This window comes from Marmota flaviventris, chromosome 9 (assembly GCF_047511675.1).
Source record: "Marmota flaviventris isolate mMarFla1 chromosome 9, mMarFla1.hap1, whole genome shotgun sequence".
NCBI classification, from domain to species: Eukaryota; Metazoa; Chordata; class Mammalia; order Rodentia; family Sciuridae; genus Marmota; species Marmota flaviventris.
The window spans coordinates 113539986-113557889 of record NC_092506.1 but is presented as its reverse complement, the minus strand read 5'-3'; the positions used below and the strand labels follow the sequence as shown (position 1 = coordinate 113557889).

The following is a 17904-nucleotide window of genomic DNA, read 5'->3' as shown; positions in this document are numbered from 1 at the left end:
TGTCATGAAGGTTAAAAGTATGAAGAGGAAAGTGTAAAGTACTTAGACCAGGCCAGGGGTGTGTGTGTGTGTGTGTGTGTTTGTGTGTGTGTGTGTTTGTGTGTGTGTGTGTTTTGCTCAATAAATGTTGATATAAAATTTAAATAATTCTGTTTTTTATTTTAAAAATTTAATTTTATCTATACATTTCTAATAAAAAAGCATATATAGCAATTCACCAGTTTATTTGGAGTCTTTGGAATTGAATTTCTTCTTAAAACCAAAAGGTTCCACTTAAAATCTCTGTACTCCTTCTCAACATTTTAATTTTGATTGTAAAAATAGTAGCAAGTTTGTCTTTATTTGTGTAACCGTTATTTATTGATTAATGACTGTATGCTAGGTGTAGACTTATCTTCCTAATTATTTTATTTAGACCCACACAAGTAAGTCCATTACCTAAACAAACTAATTCTCTTAAAGTCATAAATTAAGTATTCTAAAACTGTTATAACTTAGTTTATTGCCAAAACACATTATTTAAAATAAAAACAAGTGTTTTAAATTCAAGGAGATTTCTCTGTCATTGATAATAAAACTTGCTCCTGTAGGAATGTTATTTTTCGTATTAGTCTCAGAAAGGCAGTGGTGTCTATGTAGATCAAGGTGGAGTGTTCCTGTGAGAACAGCAGTTGATGTAGGGGTCCCCATAAAACCAGCAGCAAGACTTTAAATGTCAAAACTTTTTTTTTTTTAAACAAAGGAGTCCAATATTTTAAGGAAAGAATCCACCTGGTTCCCTATGCCTTGCAGTCCTACACACTAGTCCATTTGTAAGACTGCAAGGGAAGGTGGGAGTTGGGAGACTTGTTGAGCATCTGCTATGCACAAGCATTTGGCATTTTACATGCAGTGTGTTCTTCAATTTCAAGAAACTTCCAGATAGTTTTTAATCTCCTATTTTTATGGAGAGAAGGCAGTTTTTGAGAAGTTTAATAGACTGTCAGGATGTTAAATGAGTCTCTGTCCCATTGCCTGAAGAGCACTGAGCATGATTTCTACATTCACTCTTAAATTTATTAACTCTATTCACTTTAGTTTTCTGTGCTGTAGAAAAGAACATCTTTCCTTCCCAACCAGTGAGGATTGTGGTAAAGATTAACCAGCTGAGGGCTACAAAGCATACCTGTTTACTGGTAGAGACTGTTAGTTAAGGTTTTATGTAATGATTAATAAATTGTATCCTGGGGAAAAGCTCCTCCTCAGGCAACTCATGAAGTTCCCTACTCTTGATAGGTATTTAAAAATTCTGAAGATGTGTTCCTCCTGAGATATCCTTTAAGAGTGGAAGATAATCTTAATTATCCATGTATATGATAACTGTAATCTATAGCCCTTTTATGTCCTGATTTTCTATTTTAAAAATCATGAAATAATAACTTTTTCTGATGACTCTCATACTTTTAATTTTTTAACTAGTAAGATGGTTAATCAAAGAGAATCTCATATAACCTCAGCAGGAGAAGAGGTGTCAGTATAGCTGCCCTGATTAGTTTAAGTCAGCCCACTGGACCCCATAGTGCCTGCCTAGGTGGATTCCCTGAGGCCTTCTGTAGTAGTTCAGAGGACCTCAGCAGAGCTAAAAACCACAATTTATGTATAGTGGACCTTACCTTTATATAGTAGATATATTACACCAAAAGCTACTTTAAACTTTAATTTTTAAAAGCTAGTTCACAGTGTAAAAGTATTAGAAAAACATGTTCTTTAAAGGGGCATTTTTTATGTGAGCCCTTTCAAAAGGTCAATATTAAATTTCTCTAATGTAAATTATATCTTAATTCTTGGTATTTCATAAATTCTGAGGTAGGTGGGTCATATAAATTCAGAATGCAAACAGTAATGCTTATTTTATAAATATGTGTGTGAGATTTTATTTTTCCTGTTATTGGGCATGGCTGTTTTTAACATTCTTTCATTTGTCTGTTAGATACTGTTATAGTTTGCTAGGGCTGCTATAATAAAATACCACAGACTGGGTGGCTTAAATAACATAAATTTATTTTTGCACAGTTCTGAAAGTTAGAAGTTCAAAATCAAGATGTTGGCAGAGTTGATTTCTTCTGAGGCCTTTCTCCTTGGTTTGCAGAAGGCTGTCTTATTACTGTGTCCTCACATGGCATTTGCTCTGTTCATGTGGGTGTCTTTGAGTTCTTATCTCCTCTTCTTGTAAGGATAGTAATCCAATTAGATGAGGACCCACCCACTATGACCTCATTTAGTCCTCACTAAAAGCCTTATCTGTAAATACAGCTATAATTCTGAACTATGGAAGTTAAGAATTCAACGAAAGAATTTGGGATGAATACAATTTAGCTTATGATAGGTGCCATTCAACCTGGATAGAAAGGTGGGTTGAACCACTTTTAGGGCTGGGCTGAAGTTCCTTGGGCTTCATGGCCCAGCTGGACTCTCCTTGGAGGTTGTGGAAGGGTTCCTAGAAGAGTGTAGTCTTAAGTATGTGTCTTCCGGGGAGAGGATCTTCAGGTGACCCAGTGAAACCTCTCTCAGTGGGCTCAGGCTGACTGGCATGGAAGAGCATACCTCAGTCATCCATTTGACTGACTTTGGTTATATGCCAATTCTGCAAACTGGGCTCTGACTGCAGACCACAGAGAAGGATGCACAGTGGTGCAGCCTATCTTTCCTCATGGTGCAGAGGAGATGAGGGGCTTACTTGACATGGGGGTGGCCAGGACAATGGTCTTCCTGGGGATCCAAATTTTTGGGTGCCAATTGGGAGAAATAATTAGGGAGCAATAGCATGGGCTGCTACTTCCCATGGTAGAGGCAGAGTCCACTGAGCTGTTGTGTTCTGAGCACTGATGAGAAACTTTCTGAAATATCTGTATTTGCAGCTCTGCTCAGCCTCATAGGTTACGACCTGTTACTTGTACACTACTTTTTCTTTCAGCAAGGTCCCACACGTGTGTTGTCTCCTTTCTCACTTGCCATTCAGACCTGGCATGGTTCAGGTCTCCTTGCGGAAGCCTTTCCTTTATATTGCTATGAACTAGTGCTGTGCAATTGCTGTGTTGTGATTTTCTTTAGTATTTGAAAGTATTTATTAGAATTTTTTTAAATAATAAATAGACCCAATTTTTAGTATAGTTTAGTATATATTACAAAATAATTGAGCAGATAGTTCATGGAGTTTCATAGAGTTACTCCTCCTACAATTTTTCTATATTCACATCTTACTTAACAATGCAATGAATAGAATTGGCAAATGCTGACCTTTTTCTCATGTCAGTTGTTGGCTGTGTTTACTTGAAGTATGTGGTAAGCAGTGTTTCTAGAAAAGTGGTCTGAGGAACACCCAGACCAGAATCATAGATAATAAAAATGCAACCATAAGTCCTACCCACAGTTACTAGAACAGTTTTGGCTTCGCTTTTTGTTATAATTAATGAACCAGTATCAATATGCTGTTATTAACTATAGACCATCATTTACATTAGTCTTCATTCTTGATGTTGCATATTCTGTGCATTTTGACAATTGCCCAATGACATATATCCATCATTTTATTTTCATACAGAATTGTTTAGTCATCCTTCAGTTATTCTTCCATGTTTCACCTGTTCATCTCATCTTCTCTCTGAAATCTGGTAAACACTGATCTTTTACTATTTCCATAGTTTCGCCTTTCTTAGAATGTCATATGGTTGTCATATGGTCTTTTCAGATTAGCTTCTTTCACTTAGTAATTTGTGTTTAAGATTTCTTTCATGTCTTTCCATGGTTCTGTAGCTCCCTTTTTTTAATCACTAATATTCGGTGTTAAGGATGCACCATGATTTATTATCTAATCACTTATGGAAGGAATCTTGATTGTTTCCATGTTTTTAGCAATTATGAATAAAGCTGCTGTAAACATTCATGTGTAAGTTTTTATGTGAACATAAGTTTTCAAGTCCTTTGGGTAGATAACAAGGAGTATGATTGCTTATCATGTAGTAAGAATATGTGCCGTTTCATAAGAAACCACCAAACTGTGTTCCAAAATAGCTGTACCATTCCACATTCCCACTAGCAATGAATAAGAGTTTTTGCTACCTAGCACACTCTCACTGGCATTTGATAACTGTCAAGTTTTTGAGCGGGGATGGGTTTAGCCATGTTAAAAGTGTTTAATGTAGTTTCATTGTTGCTTTAAATTACAAATAAAGTTAGTCCACGAAATAGCATTTACTGAATATGCTTAAGGGTACATCTCTGCTATCTTCATTATTTTGTTACCAATAAATTATAATATTCTTTGCCACTAATTCTCAAATTGTAGTGTGCATGAGAATCAACAGGGGAACATAGAAAGAGTAAATGTCAACCTGGGTCTGGAGCACAGTGATAAAGTGTTTGCCTTGCATGCCTGAGGCTCTGGGTTCCATCCCTAGTAACAAACATACAGACACACACACACACACACACATATGAGAGACACACACACATATGAGAGAGAGAGAAATATTAAATCTCAGGACCTAAACCCTAAAATTTCTGTTTAGGTAGTTTTGGGGTAGGATGTGAGACCTTCTCTGTATTTTTATCTATATGTGCTCTAGGTAAACTGCTAGTTGACTGGTGGTTGGTAAAGATCAGCATTTTGCTAAGTTCTGTTTAGTGTACCTCTTCCAGACCATAATTTAGCTTTGGGAACAGAAGGATAAGTTCATCCCTGTGTTTAAATTATACCCTAACTTTCTTTCTTTTCTTAAGCTTCTGGGAGTAGGAAGTGTGAAATTATATTAACTACAGTAATTTGAAATTCTGAAATCTGTATAATTGCCTCTTAAGGAGTATATTGACTCTTTTATCTTTGATTTTTGAGATGTTTCATTATATGATAAACTGAAGGGAGGAAAACCCTCTTCACTTTATTTTCTTTGATTTGAAAGCCACAGGCATTACTCTCAGACTTGCGTTCCTATATGTAGACTGTAGTTGGAAATGTGAGGTAAGGCCTCTGAGAGCCATTTTTCTTAGGTTAAAGGCATAATACAAATATAATGTTAATGTTTTTGAACATTATTTATTTCTCTGGTGCAGTTTTATGAGTTTTATTTGGGAACCACTCACATCGGAATGACCTGAGAAATGTGTTAAAACTGGATATTTTTCATCAGAATCTTAGGGGCAGGGGCACAGTCTAAATTTTAACAAGTTCATTGGATTATTCTCACATATAGAATGTGGGAATCACTGACCCAGCCTCCTGTTTTTTATCCTTTGCAGATAGAATGAGCAGCCAACAGTACAGCAGTTGTTTTGTTGTCCCTCCTCACAGAAAGTCCTCCTTAAAACACATTTGTCAGGAAATTAATCTAGTGGCTAAAATCCCACTTGGAGATTAACAGAACAGATGAAGGTCATATTTTGTGGATTCTCCACAGATGATCAAAATCAAGTATTTTACTTTTCATAGTTAACTCAGAATGTTGTGGGGTTTTTTGTTTTTATTCTTTTCATAAATATCAGAGAAGTAATTCTTGGACAGTAAAAATTTCCTTACCACAGGAGTTGAATATGGTTAAAAGTCTTCTTTATTCAAAAGGTAAGATAGCTGGGACTCTTTAAACCATAATATCCAGGAATACAAAGCTGTACCTTTTCATTACTTAAAATCAAGTAAAGCAAAATATTTCCTCTCCAGTTAAGTAGTGGGACATCATATTATGTAGTAAATTTTCATAATGTTACATGAATTGAAGAAAAAAGGGAATGTATGACACTAAAAATAAAACTGATTACAAACACTTCTTGAGTGTTTCTTACATGTGCTATTCTATGTGCTTTTCAAATTAACCTTTTATCCTCATACTTCATGAAGAAGGTGCTGTTATCTCATTTTATGAATGGAGGAAATTGTAGCATGGAGGGGTCAAACAGCTAGCTCATTATTACCCTTCTCTTTAGTGCAGAGTTTACATCGAAACAGGCATTCTGGTCCAAAACCAGATCACAGTAGTAATTTAATCAACTATTTTGAAACTCTGCCTTGTATGACTCATAGATTTCTATAGTAGAAAAGATGATAGTGGTCTATCTGGTTGTAATCTGTCATTTTACAATGTTAGAAATCTAGAAACAAAGAAATTTAGATAAATTGTTTTGTTTCACCAAAACAGTAACTAGATAGTATAGCCAGGATCAAAACACAGGGTGAATTCCAGTTTTGTGATTTTTCCTCCTGTAAATCATAGAAATGTGTACATTTTCATTATTGTTCCTGATGTTTTAATTTTTCTTTTAGTGCCATTAGCAGATAAATTTCCTAATGGATAGCTTTTTGTTAACTTGATAGCATCAGGATATATTACACTTAAACACTGAGTTTCATAAAAGCAATTGACAGGATCGCTAGAGATAGTAGCTTTTAATCTCATCACATAATGTAATCCCTCTTTATGATGCTTTCTGAAATCCCTTCTTGTGATTCTGAAATAAAATCTACAAATAATATTATTACCTAGATGCATATACAATTTTGTAAAAGTCTATGTAAAGTTTCACATGTAATATAAAGGATAAGTAAAAGGAAAGTAATTTTTGTCCTTAAAGTATGTGATAAATATTTAGATATAAGTATTTGAGACAGCTACTTGAAAACCATATTAATGTTGTCAAGGCAGACTGACAACATTAACATCAATCAGACAGTAAAATAAACCCATTTATAACAGCATAAAATATGAAATATTAAGGCTATATCTGGAAAAAATATCTGAATTTTAAAAATATTTCCAGAACCTTTCTGGGAGAAATTAAAGAAGGCCCAAACAAATGGAGAGATATATTGTGTTTATGGGTTGGAAGTCTATATTGTTAAGATGTCATTTCTTCCCAAACTGATACCAGTCAGAATCCTAGCAGACTCTTGTGTAGAAATTGACAAGCAGATTAAATAATTCATATGGAAATGCAAAGGACCTAGATAGAATAAAGGAGCCAAAACAAATTTGAAGAACAAAAGTTGGAGAGCTACAGTATTGAAGATTTACTGTAAAACTACAGCCTATATAAAGTGTAGGATCAGTGGAAATAGAGATAAGTAGATTAATGAAACAGAATGGAGTCTAGACATAGACCCATACATACATAGACAACTGATTTTCAACAGAAGTATAAAATCAATTCAGTGAAGAAAGATGGTCTGTTTTTGTCTTCAAAATAAACTTTATTTCTTGCAGAGTCTGCAAAAACAACCTAAAAATTGATCATATGCCCCTATGTAAAGCACAAAAAAGAAAACAATTGTGGTTTGGGATGAGGCAAAGATTTCTTAACTCCAACATCAAAAAATCAATTCTCTAAGAATGTATGGGAAGTGGGAAAAAATAGTTGGCATTTCTAGATAATAGATTGAATTTGCATTAGTTTGAATCTCCTCAGCAATGTGATTTTTCTCCAGAAACACATGACATTCAAGTTATGGATGTATACTGGTGTAATTTGGGGAGTTGGTTGGGATTGCTATGGCAGAAGATTAATATTGCAAGGAAACTAAGGGAATTGATTTAGAAGCTCAAATGATCAACCCCAGTGTTCTTACTGGATAACAACAATAGCAATAAGAATATCAACAAATAAGATCCAAAGGGACATAGTACCCTGGGAGGAAATAAATACAGGAAGGAAGGGAATGGGGCATCTAAATTTTAACTTCAGTTGTCATGGAATATAAACACTAGAAACCTGGGAGTTTTAACTCCCTGAGGCCAAATAGTTTCAGTTGATGGTATGTCTCTGGGAATAATACAAGTACTTGACTAAGCTTTATAAAAATATTTTGCTCTGTTAATGGCCTTAAAATTTCACTAGTCATAATGAAATAAAAAAATTAGAGTAGAAATTTTTCTAAAAGTCAGTGATAAGCTCATTGTTTTTTATCTTGAAATTTAGTTTTAGGTTTTGATTGGTTGAATCAGAGGGACTATTGTTAGAATTAGGCACTATTGTTGAGCAAGGATTCCTTTCCCTTCCTACTATTTAAGCTATTTAAGCTCTTGGCTTAAATTTTATTCCTACTATTTAAGCTCTTGGCTTAAATTTTATTCCAATAGTTTTCTGTCTAACATTCCCTCTAAGTTGCACCAAAATATTTTTCAGTACACATATTGTTGAAGCCAAACTTGATTTTTTTCCCCCTTTGAGTATCTTCAAGGTACTCAGGAGGTTCCCCTTACATCACTCATTATTCTCCTAGAGCCAGAGGGTGAGCTGTAGACTTCTTGACTGCTGGAAAGCAATTCTAGGATCTCTCAGTGTTGCACAGGCACAGGACCAAATGGATAGCTATAAATTAATGATGAGCATGAGCCCATTGTAAAATCTTTGTGAATTTTGTAGGATAGCTGTTAAACCCAATCATTATTAAGAATAAAAGTATGAATATTTTCAATCAATGAATTATATTAGAATCAAATCTGTTATCTGTACTCTTGAGGTTCATTCCATCTAATGGATTTATATGGTATAATACTATATAACAGAGTGCTGTTCTGCATCTCTTCTCCATTCTGTGCTCGGTTGTGTCCCGTTGGTAGTTTAAAACCTGCTCTGGTAGGAGTATTTGCACCATGAACACTGGCCAAACCTGTAAATCAAGACCTTTTCCCCCAGGGAGAGCCAGCTGTTAAACTCTACAGGGATATAATAGTCTCTCTGGCTTCTTCTCATTTTATCTCAAAGACCTTAAGAAAAAACTTAAATGAAGGCCCTAGTTCCTTCCGGTAAGCCCCTCTCTTATAAGAATGTAGCCTTATCACTACATTCTTCTTTTCCGTTTGTTAGTATGTTTTTGTTATGTACTTCTCTACCATCATGGGCCCCAGGTGATGGCTTTTTCTCTCCCTTGCTAGCTCTTCCTAGAGTTGAATCTCATTTTGACCCCTGATTATGGACCAAATTCTTCTCTCCCTTTCTAGCACTGCTGCAGGAAGAATAAGATATGAAACAGGATGACATAGTTAATAGATAATATTGCCAGAGTTTCAGTCACTTTTACCATTGGACACTTTGAGTTTATCGGGATTTTGTATATTTGGCAAAATATTAGGTTAAATATTCAGCATAAAAGTGTAAGTATTCATTAACTGCATTTTTAGGGTTAGCCATTCTTCTATATGATATCTTCAACAGAACACAGTTTTATTTTTCTTGATGAAAATTTTATAAAAGGGAATCTGTTTGCCTTCACAAGTTTTTTTAAAAAATATTTTGTGTTATTTTTTTAATGTATCTTTGTTTATTTATTTTTATGTAGTGTTTTAAGTAAATGACCCCTTGACTGTTAGCAATGCTCTTGGTTTCAAGACATAGAAAAGTGAAGAGAAAAGGTAGCTATTGCTACTGATGTCAGTAGTTTAATGATGATAAGCAAAAATCCTGGAGATCATCTTGGCCTTTCATTGTGATCAAATGATGACTGCTGCAGACCCAGTCATGCCACCTGCATTTACAGCAAAAAGAGACAAGATAGGAGTCTAGAGTTGTGCCTATGTGTGTCTCGAATTCATCTGAATGCAAAGAGTTTGGGAAACTGGATATTTGCTTTAACTAATATTTAATAATATTACATTTTATAAGAAAGGGAGACAAGAGAGCAGGGATTGGGGTTAGGTATTGGATGTGCCTGCAGTGAAATTCCATGAAGTATACAATAGCATCTTTCCTACATATCTAAACATAATGTATTGAGACAATTTAAAAGATGAGAATATAACTAATGTGTATGATATAATTCTTTGAAGAAATTCATTAAACTTTTTTCAGTCTTTGTGAGGGCCTGATGGAAAACTAGTTTTTACTTACTGAAAGGTATTTGAATTTAGAAACTGGTCTCTGTGCTTTCACATAAACTTTTGAGGTATAGGTAAGAGTTACTCCTGATGTGACAAATTAGGAAATGAAGCAGTTTCCTCCAGATCATAGAATCTAAAAAACATGCGTAAGGCAAGTTTGCACCTAACCTTTTGTCTATGGAAATTTCAGTTTTGCATAAATTAAAATGAATTAGAATTTTATGGAAAGAATGACATTTTGACAGTGAGGAAACTTAAGGACACACACATGTGTTATGTGTCACTTACCTGTGTATTATGTTTCATACCAATTTGATGGAGCAGCTAGAACTCTCTAGATTTTGAGTAATATACTGGCATAATAACAGATAACATTTGATGAGCGCTTACTACATGCACTCATCAAATGCATTTTACCTATGCTAATCACTTAATTATCATAAAACCCATATGAGATAAGTATTATCATTATCATGTATAAACAGAAAAACAATCACAGAGTGTCTAAACTACACATCCAGCCTACTAAGTGGTAGATTTAGGATTGAGCCCACATCCTTTACCCTGAGACAATGCTGTTAACCAGTGCACCTCATACCCTCTCACAGAACTCATACAAGAGAAAATGAGAAGGATTTTTCATTTTCTTACCTAGTTCCAACCAATCTTGGAAGCATTCCCCGTTTATTGAAATAGAAATTTGAATAGAATGTGTTACAGAATTTTATCAATAAAACAAATACTGAAAGCATAATTTTGGAAGGCAGTGCATATAGGGGCTTTAAGAATCCCAAATACAAATCTTGCAAGCAAAACTGATAATCGTTTAATAACCCCTTTTCAGCTCATGATAACTGGTTATGTCCTCATAATTTTAAGAAGTACCATAGAATATTGATCTAGAAATTGAAATAAGAATGCTGCAAATGAGTGTGTGAAAATAATCCCACACAGATGGAAATTATACAGCTCAGAACTTTGTGATGAGTCACGCTCTTGGAAGACTGTTCTATTCTTCCCAGAGTCTATCAACAGAGGGAGATACAACGTGATGTAGTTTTCATTTTTCAGCTTTAACATCTGCTGCATGGCAGCCCATTTATATCCCTATCTAAGGAAACATCTATAAATATTGGTAAAGATTTCCTTTTTACTTTTTTTTTTCCAGACTGTTTATCTCTGTATTTATTCTATTAGCCTCACAGTATCTCTGGATGATCTGAAACTCAGAATTTTGTTAGTATAGCTTATTAGGATCCTACCAAAAGCCAATAGGCAATTCTGTCATAAGGTCAATGTGGTGTGTTCTTGGAAGTGAAAGTATCTGGCTGCTGAAATTCTTCTCTCTCACTTTCTGTCTTATCCATGTACTTCTGGCTCTTTACCAGCAGTGAATACCATGATTTAAATGAGTGTTTCAGAAATCCATTTTTTAAAAAATTATGTTCTTTTATTTCATGAAACATGTATGAAAATGAAGAGAAAATTCACAAATAATTGGTTTAGTGTTAAATTTTTAAAAACTTATAAAGAAAGTAATAAACCCAATGAGTTGGCAACAGAAGTGTCAGCACAACCAGATTTGAGATTTCAGCAAAGTGAATTATTAAACAGTAAAAAAATTTATCTGCTGCCTGTGTAGCATTTTAATTGTAATAGAAGAAGTTTCGGGAATTAAAAGCTAACACTAAAAAAGCAGACTTAGATATTTGGATAGAGAACCCTGCATAAGTCTGTATACTCATAGCAACAGATTGTTTTATTATTTGTTTGTGTAATTGGCATCATCTGCTATTCAGAATCTTGGAATAATAGAATCATTTGGGAGGGACTGTGGAGTACATTACTGGAACTGAGTTGGCAATGTTCACATACTGGTTTGTTTGCTAGTTTGGAATCTGTATTTGTTGCTTTTCTTTAGGTGGGACTCTTCCCTGGACATTGTGTTGAGTTAATTAACCAGAAAGTTCCCCCGTCGGTGACCAATTCAGTGCCAAAACCAGGTGAGTACACATTTTCATTAGTTTGGTATGACCAGCTGCTCACAGGTACAGATGTTCGCTTCTAGTCAAGTACATGGCTTGTTTGGCTGTTCTTCTCATTTATTTATATAATATGTATTCTTAATTTTACATGATTTTAATTTTAAACACTGCCTAATTTCTGTTGCTCATTTTACAAAGTTGTTTATGTATATTCTAATGTTTAGACAATTTTAAAGAATGTGTGTTCCACTAAGCTTTATCATTACTTGCTTTTATGGTTACTATAGGAGGAATATACTATATACTATAGGAGGAATGCAGCTTATTAATGAATAAAGTGATTTTAAAAATAAGTTTAAAGATCTAACATGGGCATCACGGGCTTGGTGTGATCAATTGGAAGATAACAGTTGAAGGGCATGTATATTTTATCAGTGCCTGTGAACATAAACACTGTTTGAAGCAGCATTTTTTATTACTTATATAATTTATAGTGCTATATAAATATGTGGAATAAATTTAAAATAAACAAAGCAGTGTTTCAGGGGATTAAAAAAAGCAGCAAGAAAATTGGGATTTTTGTATGTGTTGAGATGATTTAATCTGGGCAAAATTCTGTAGAGTATCTTGTCTGGAAGTGTTCAATCCAATGTAAATTTTTAAAAAGAAAATAAAAATAGACTCAAAGATTTTAGACCAAAGAAGTAATTGAGTTTATTTTTCCTAGTTATATTACATTTCTTCTGTCCTTTCTGGTGAAAGGAGAAGATTTCTAAGCCTCAGAATTTAATTGAACTGCTTAAAGTATCTTCAGAGTTTTGTACAGGCCTGTATGTAAGGGGAATTACAGGGGAAAAGTTCATTCTTTCCTTATTTTGTATTTTCTCATTTCTGCTTACAAATCATAAATTTGTCAGTCTTTGTAAAGTATTTAAGTAAAGGTGAAGGGAAGTAACTCCTTTCAAAGCTTATTTCTTCATTGAAGATTAGGGAGTCATTGTTCCAATTTCTCTTATAGGAATTTATAGGCATATTAACTTTATTGCTTACTAAAGAAAACACTTCAAAATAGTGTTCTCTGCACTTCTACTTGACCCAGGATTCTCATTTGTTTTCAAGGCAATTTTATTTTGCTTTGGTATATTTATTAAAAAGACTGTGCATATTGCTCAGTAAACATTTGTTAGTAATTGTGATGAGTGTGAGTTTCTTTTTTTAAAATATGGCACTAATCACTTAAAAAAATAACAATTTGGGGAAATATAATTCACATACCATGCAATTCACTCTTTTAAAGAGTATAATTCAGTGTTTTTTGGTATATTTACATAATTGTACAACTATTATTACAGTTAATTTTAGAACATCTTATTACTCCAAGAAGAAATCCTGTATCCATTAGAGACACTTCTTTCCCATTCCTTTCTTCCCTCACAGCCCAAGAAACCACTAATTTACTTTCAGTCTTTATAGCTTTCCCTCTTTTGGATTTTTTTTAAAGGTAGAATATACAAAATATGGTTTTCTGTGTCTGGCTCAAAAGACCACTTAGCGGGGCTGGGGATATAGCTCAGTTGGTAGAGTACTTGCCTCACATGCATGAGGCCCTGGGTTCAATCCCCAGTACCAAAAAAATTATTGAGTTGTGTTTTTTGTCTGGTCCAGGTACAAGTCAGTTATCAGTTAATAGTGATTTATAAGTATTTTCTCCCATTTTTGGGATCATCTTTCACTTTATTTTTTTAAGTTATTTATTTGTTTTAATTAGGTATATATGACAGCAGAATGCATTTTGATTCATTGTAAACAATTGCAGCACAACTTTTCATTTCTCTGGTTGTATACGATGTAGGTCGCACCATATGTGCAGCCATACATGTACCTAGGGTAATAATGTCCATCTCATTCCACCATCTTTCCTACCCCATACCCCCTTCTCTCCCTCCCCTTTGCTCAAAGTTCTTCTATCTCCCCCCCCCCATTATGGATCACCACCCACTTATCAGAACATTCAGCCTTTGGTTTTGGGGGGATTGGGTTACTTCGCTTACCATGATATTCTTCAACTCCATTCATTTACCTGCAGATGCCATAATTTTATTCTCTTTTAATGCTGAGTAATAGTTTATTGTGTATATATACCACAGTTTCTTTATCCATTCTTCTGTTGAAGGACATCTAGGTTGGTTCCACAGTTTAGCTATTGTGAATTGAACTGCTGTAAACATTGATGTGGGTGCTCTACTATAGTATGCTGATTTTAAGTCCTTTAGGTTAGACCAAGGAGTAGGATAACTGGATCAGATGGTGGTTCCATTGCAAGTTTTCTAAGGAATCTCCATACGGCTTTCCAGAGAGGTTCCACAAATTTGCAATCCCACCAGCAATGTATGAGTGTGCCTTTCCCCCCACACCCTCATTTATTGTTGTTTGTATTCTTGATAACTGCCATTCTGACTAGAGTGAGATGAAATCTTAAGAGAAGTTTTGATTTGCATTTCACCTTTCAATTTCTTGATGGTATCTATTGAAGCATAAAAGTTTGAAGCATAAAAGCATAAAGTCCAGTTTAATTTTTCTTTTTTTAAATATTTTGTATTTTTTTTAAAGTTTTTGAATAACCTAGTGCCATGAAGATTAACTTTCATAGTTTCTTCTGAGAGGTTTATGGTTTTAGATTTTCAATGTTAAGTCTGTGATCTATTTTTTGGAATTAATTGTCATATATGGTGTGAGGCAGAGATGCAACGTCATGTGGATTGTTCCAACACTGCTTATTGATTGTTCATTCCCCACTGAATTGTCTTTCCACCCTTGTAGAAAATCAGTTGACCTTAAGTACATGACTTTATTTCTGGACTTTCAGTTCTGTTCCATTGATCTGTATGTCTTATGCCAAGAACTACCCTATATTGATTGCTGTGGCTTTGCAGTAAGTTTCGCAATTAAGAAATGTTAAGTTCTGGAGCTGGGGTTGTGGCTTAGCGGTAGAGCGCTCACCTTGCATGTGTGGGACCCTGGGTTTGATCCTCAGCACCACATACAAAAATAAACAAGTGAAATAAAGGTGTTATGTCCAACTACAAATAATAAAAAAAAAAGAAGTGTTAAGTTCTAATTGATTCTTCTTTACAAGGGTTGATTTTTTTTTCTGGATCCCTTGCAGTTGTATATGAATTTTAGAATCAGCTTTTCAAATTCTGCAAAGATAACTGGAATTCTGATAGGAATTTTATTGAATCTGTAGATCAATTTGTGAAGTTTTATCATTTTAATATTTAGTCTTCCAATCCCTGAACATAGACTGTTTTTCTTTTTATTTAGAGAGTGTTAATATCTTTCAGTGTTTTATAGTTTTCAGAGTATTAGATATAGTATATCTTTTATTGAATTTATTTTTAAATATTTTTGATGCTCTTGTAAATGGAATTGTTTTTAATTTTATTTACTTATTGTTCTTTGCAGATGCAGAGAAATGCAGTTTTTTTTATCCTGAAACCTTGCTGAACTGCTTATTAGTTCTATTCGTTATTTAGTGGATTCCTTGGGATTTTCTTTATACAGAATCATGTCATCTATGAATAGCAATCTTTTTACTTCTTTCATTCCATTCTGAATGTCTTGTATGTATGTATGTATGTATGTATTTCCTCCTGGTTTCCCTTGCGAGAATCTCTAATACAATGTTGAACAGAAGCCTCAGGTGCCAGCAATCTTAGTGTGTGCCTGATCTTAGTGTGTGCCTGATCTTAGAGGAAAGTATCTAGTCCCTCACCATTGAGTAAGGTGTTTATGGATACTCTTTTTTTTTTTTTCAGACTGAGAAGTTACCTTCTATTTCTAGTTTGTTGAGTGTTGTTTTAAGAACAGTGTTGGATTTTTTTCAAAAGCAATCTTCTTATTGAAATCATCCTAGGTTTTTTATGGTTACTTTTTGATGCTACTAAAATTTGACATCAAATTTTTTTTGTGATTTCTTGTGCATTGTTTTAATCCATCTTCCCCTTGGTATAAGTTCATTAGTCATTACATATCATCTTTGACATCTTTTACTCAGAAATGTCCTATAAACTGAGTTTTTAAAACATAGAGTAAATTTTAATGACAATATTAAACTATTAGGAGCTGGGGTTTTGGCTCAGTTGTAGAGTGCTTGCCTAGCATCTGCAAGGCACTGAGTTCAATTCTCAGCACTACATATAAATAAATTAAATAAAGGTCCATTGACAATTTTAAAAATATTGAAAAAAAATTTACTGTTACCAAATACTTTTTCTTATTTTGAATGGGGAATTGAGACATATAATAATAACCTCCAGAAGCTTTACATTGGGAGATAAGTCTCCCAATGTTATTGATAATATTAGAAAGTTATTGATAATATTAGAAAGTAGGTTTGAATTTGAAGACCTACAAGTCATCATTAATTCTAAGTTAGCAATTAGTAAAAACAAGTACTCCTTCAAAAGCTAATGTTTTATTTTTTTTGTGAACAGTATTGTAGAGTTGGCATAGGGAAATGTGCATTCTTAATCATTTTGAAAAGCATGATGTAAATTCAATCAGCCTTGGGCTTGTTTCACACTTTAAAACTGTCTTTGCCTACAGTATAAACAACTTGAATGTCCTATTTATTTTTAACATTGCCATCTGTCACTGCTAGATGCCAAATCTAGAAGATGCAGCTATAGTTTGAGACTGAAAACTTAAAGCTCCCCATACTATTACACAACAAGGGTAATAGAAAAAATTTTCCTTTTAAAGCTGTTCTTTATGTTCTCAATATGTTCAATTATTTGTGTTCATAAATAAAATTTGAGTCACCATGTCCTGACCAAGATAGCAAGTATCCGTGGTGCCTTAAGAATAAAGGTGAGAGAAAGAGAAGAGGAAAGAAAAGCAGAGGAAAGGTAGCAGCTCATCATAAGAAATTGGCATTTTATTCAGTTACCTTAGGGCATGGTAGGAGAATGTAAGGTTGAGGTTATGGTAGAAGAATGTGAAGTTGAGGAAGATGAAAGGGGAAGGAATAACACACGTTTTTCTTTGTGTTTATATTGCTTGGAGTTTATTGAGTACCCATTTATTGATATCTTTCTTCAGGTTTTGGATGTCCTCAGCTATGATCTCTTCAAATATTAATGTTTTTTTTTTTGGCGGCGGCGGCAGAGAGGGGCAGTACCAGAGATTGAACTCAGAGGCACTCAAACCCTGGGCCACATCCCCAGCCCTTTTTTGTATTTTATTTAGCAATGGGGTTTCACTGAGTTGCTTAGTACCTTGCTTTTGCTGAGGCTGGCTTTGAACTTGCAATTCTCCTGCCCCAGCCTTCCAAACCACTGGAATTACAGGCGTGCACTACCATACCTGACTCAAATATTTCTCTTTGTCCAGTTGTTGTTCTCTTCTCTGTTACATATCAATTATTTTCTTTAATATTATCTCACAGATCTTGGACTCTGTTCTACTTTTTTTTTTCCACTGTTTTCTCCCTATCTTTTCTTCTTCTCAGCTAATATACTTTCTGTTGAAATTTCTTCAAGTTCAGTGATTCTTTCCTCTGCTGTGTATAATCTTCTGTTAAGCCCATGTAATGAATTCCTCAATTCTCATATCATAATTTTCATTGCTGGGATCAACATTTGTTCTTTTAAAATAATTTCCACCCTGGAATTCTATATCTTTCCACATCATCTAAGACATGAGATTGGTGGGGAATGTAAAGGGGAGGGAGAAGAAAAGGAGAAAATTAAAGCTTACTTTTGAGACAGAACTTCTGGAAATGGAAGACTAAGAATTTAGATAAATCTTTTCTCTGAGAACAGATAGAAATATTTGACAGAAATAGAAAAATAAGTCTTTGAAGCACTGGAACGTTAATAAACAATAAACAATTGCTGAGCTAAGGTGAAGCAGAAGAAAAATCCTGGGGGTGGGATGACTCCCAGCATTTGGGGAAATTATTCCCCTGTAGTCTACTGATGGAGGAGAGGAAGTCACAGTGCTAGGGAAAGGGAAATTGGGGTTCAGAGCCCAGTGGGACAGAGTTAACTGATAAATGCCCTGAACATTGCACT

General features: G+C 34.3%; 1 protein-coding gene and 1 non-coding gene across 6 annotated transcripts in view; both read left to right on the top strand.

Annotated features, from left to right (window-relative positions):
* Arhgap32 (Rho GTPase activating protein 32) overlaps positions 1-17904 on the top strand; it is a 288193-nt gene that overhangs the window by 213410 nt on the left and 56879 nt on the right. For all 5 annotated transcript variants that reach the window (XM_071616860.1, XM_071616861.1, XM_027945492.2 and 2 more), the window contains one exon: positions 11764-11845. In XM_071616860.1, the coding sequence (XP_071472961.1) occupies positions 11764-11845 (82 nt within the window). The remainder of the gene's footprint in view (positions 1-11763; positions 11846-17904) is intronic.
* Trnav-cac (transfer RNA valine (anticodon CAC)) lies at positions 13386-13459 on the top strand. Its single transcript has one exon. It is a non-coding gene; the product is annotated as a tRNA-Val (tRNA).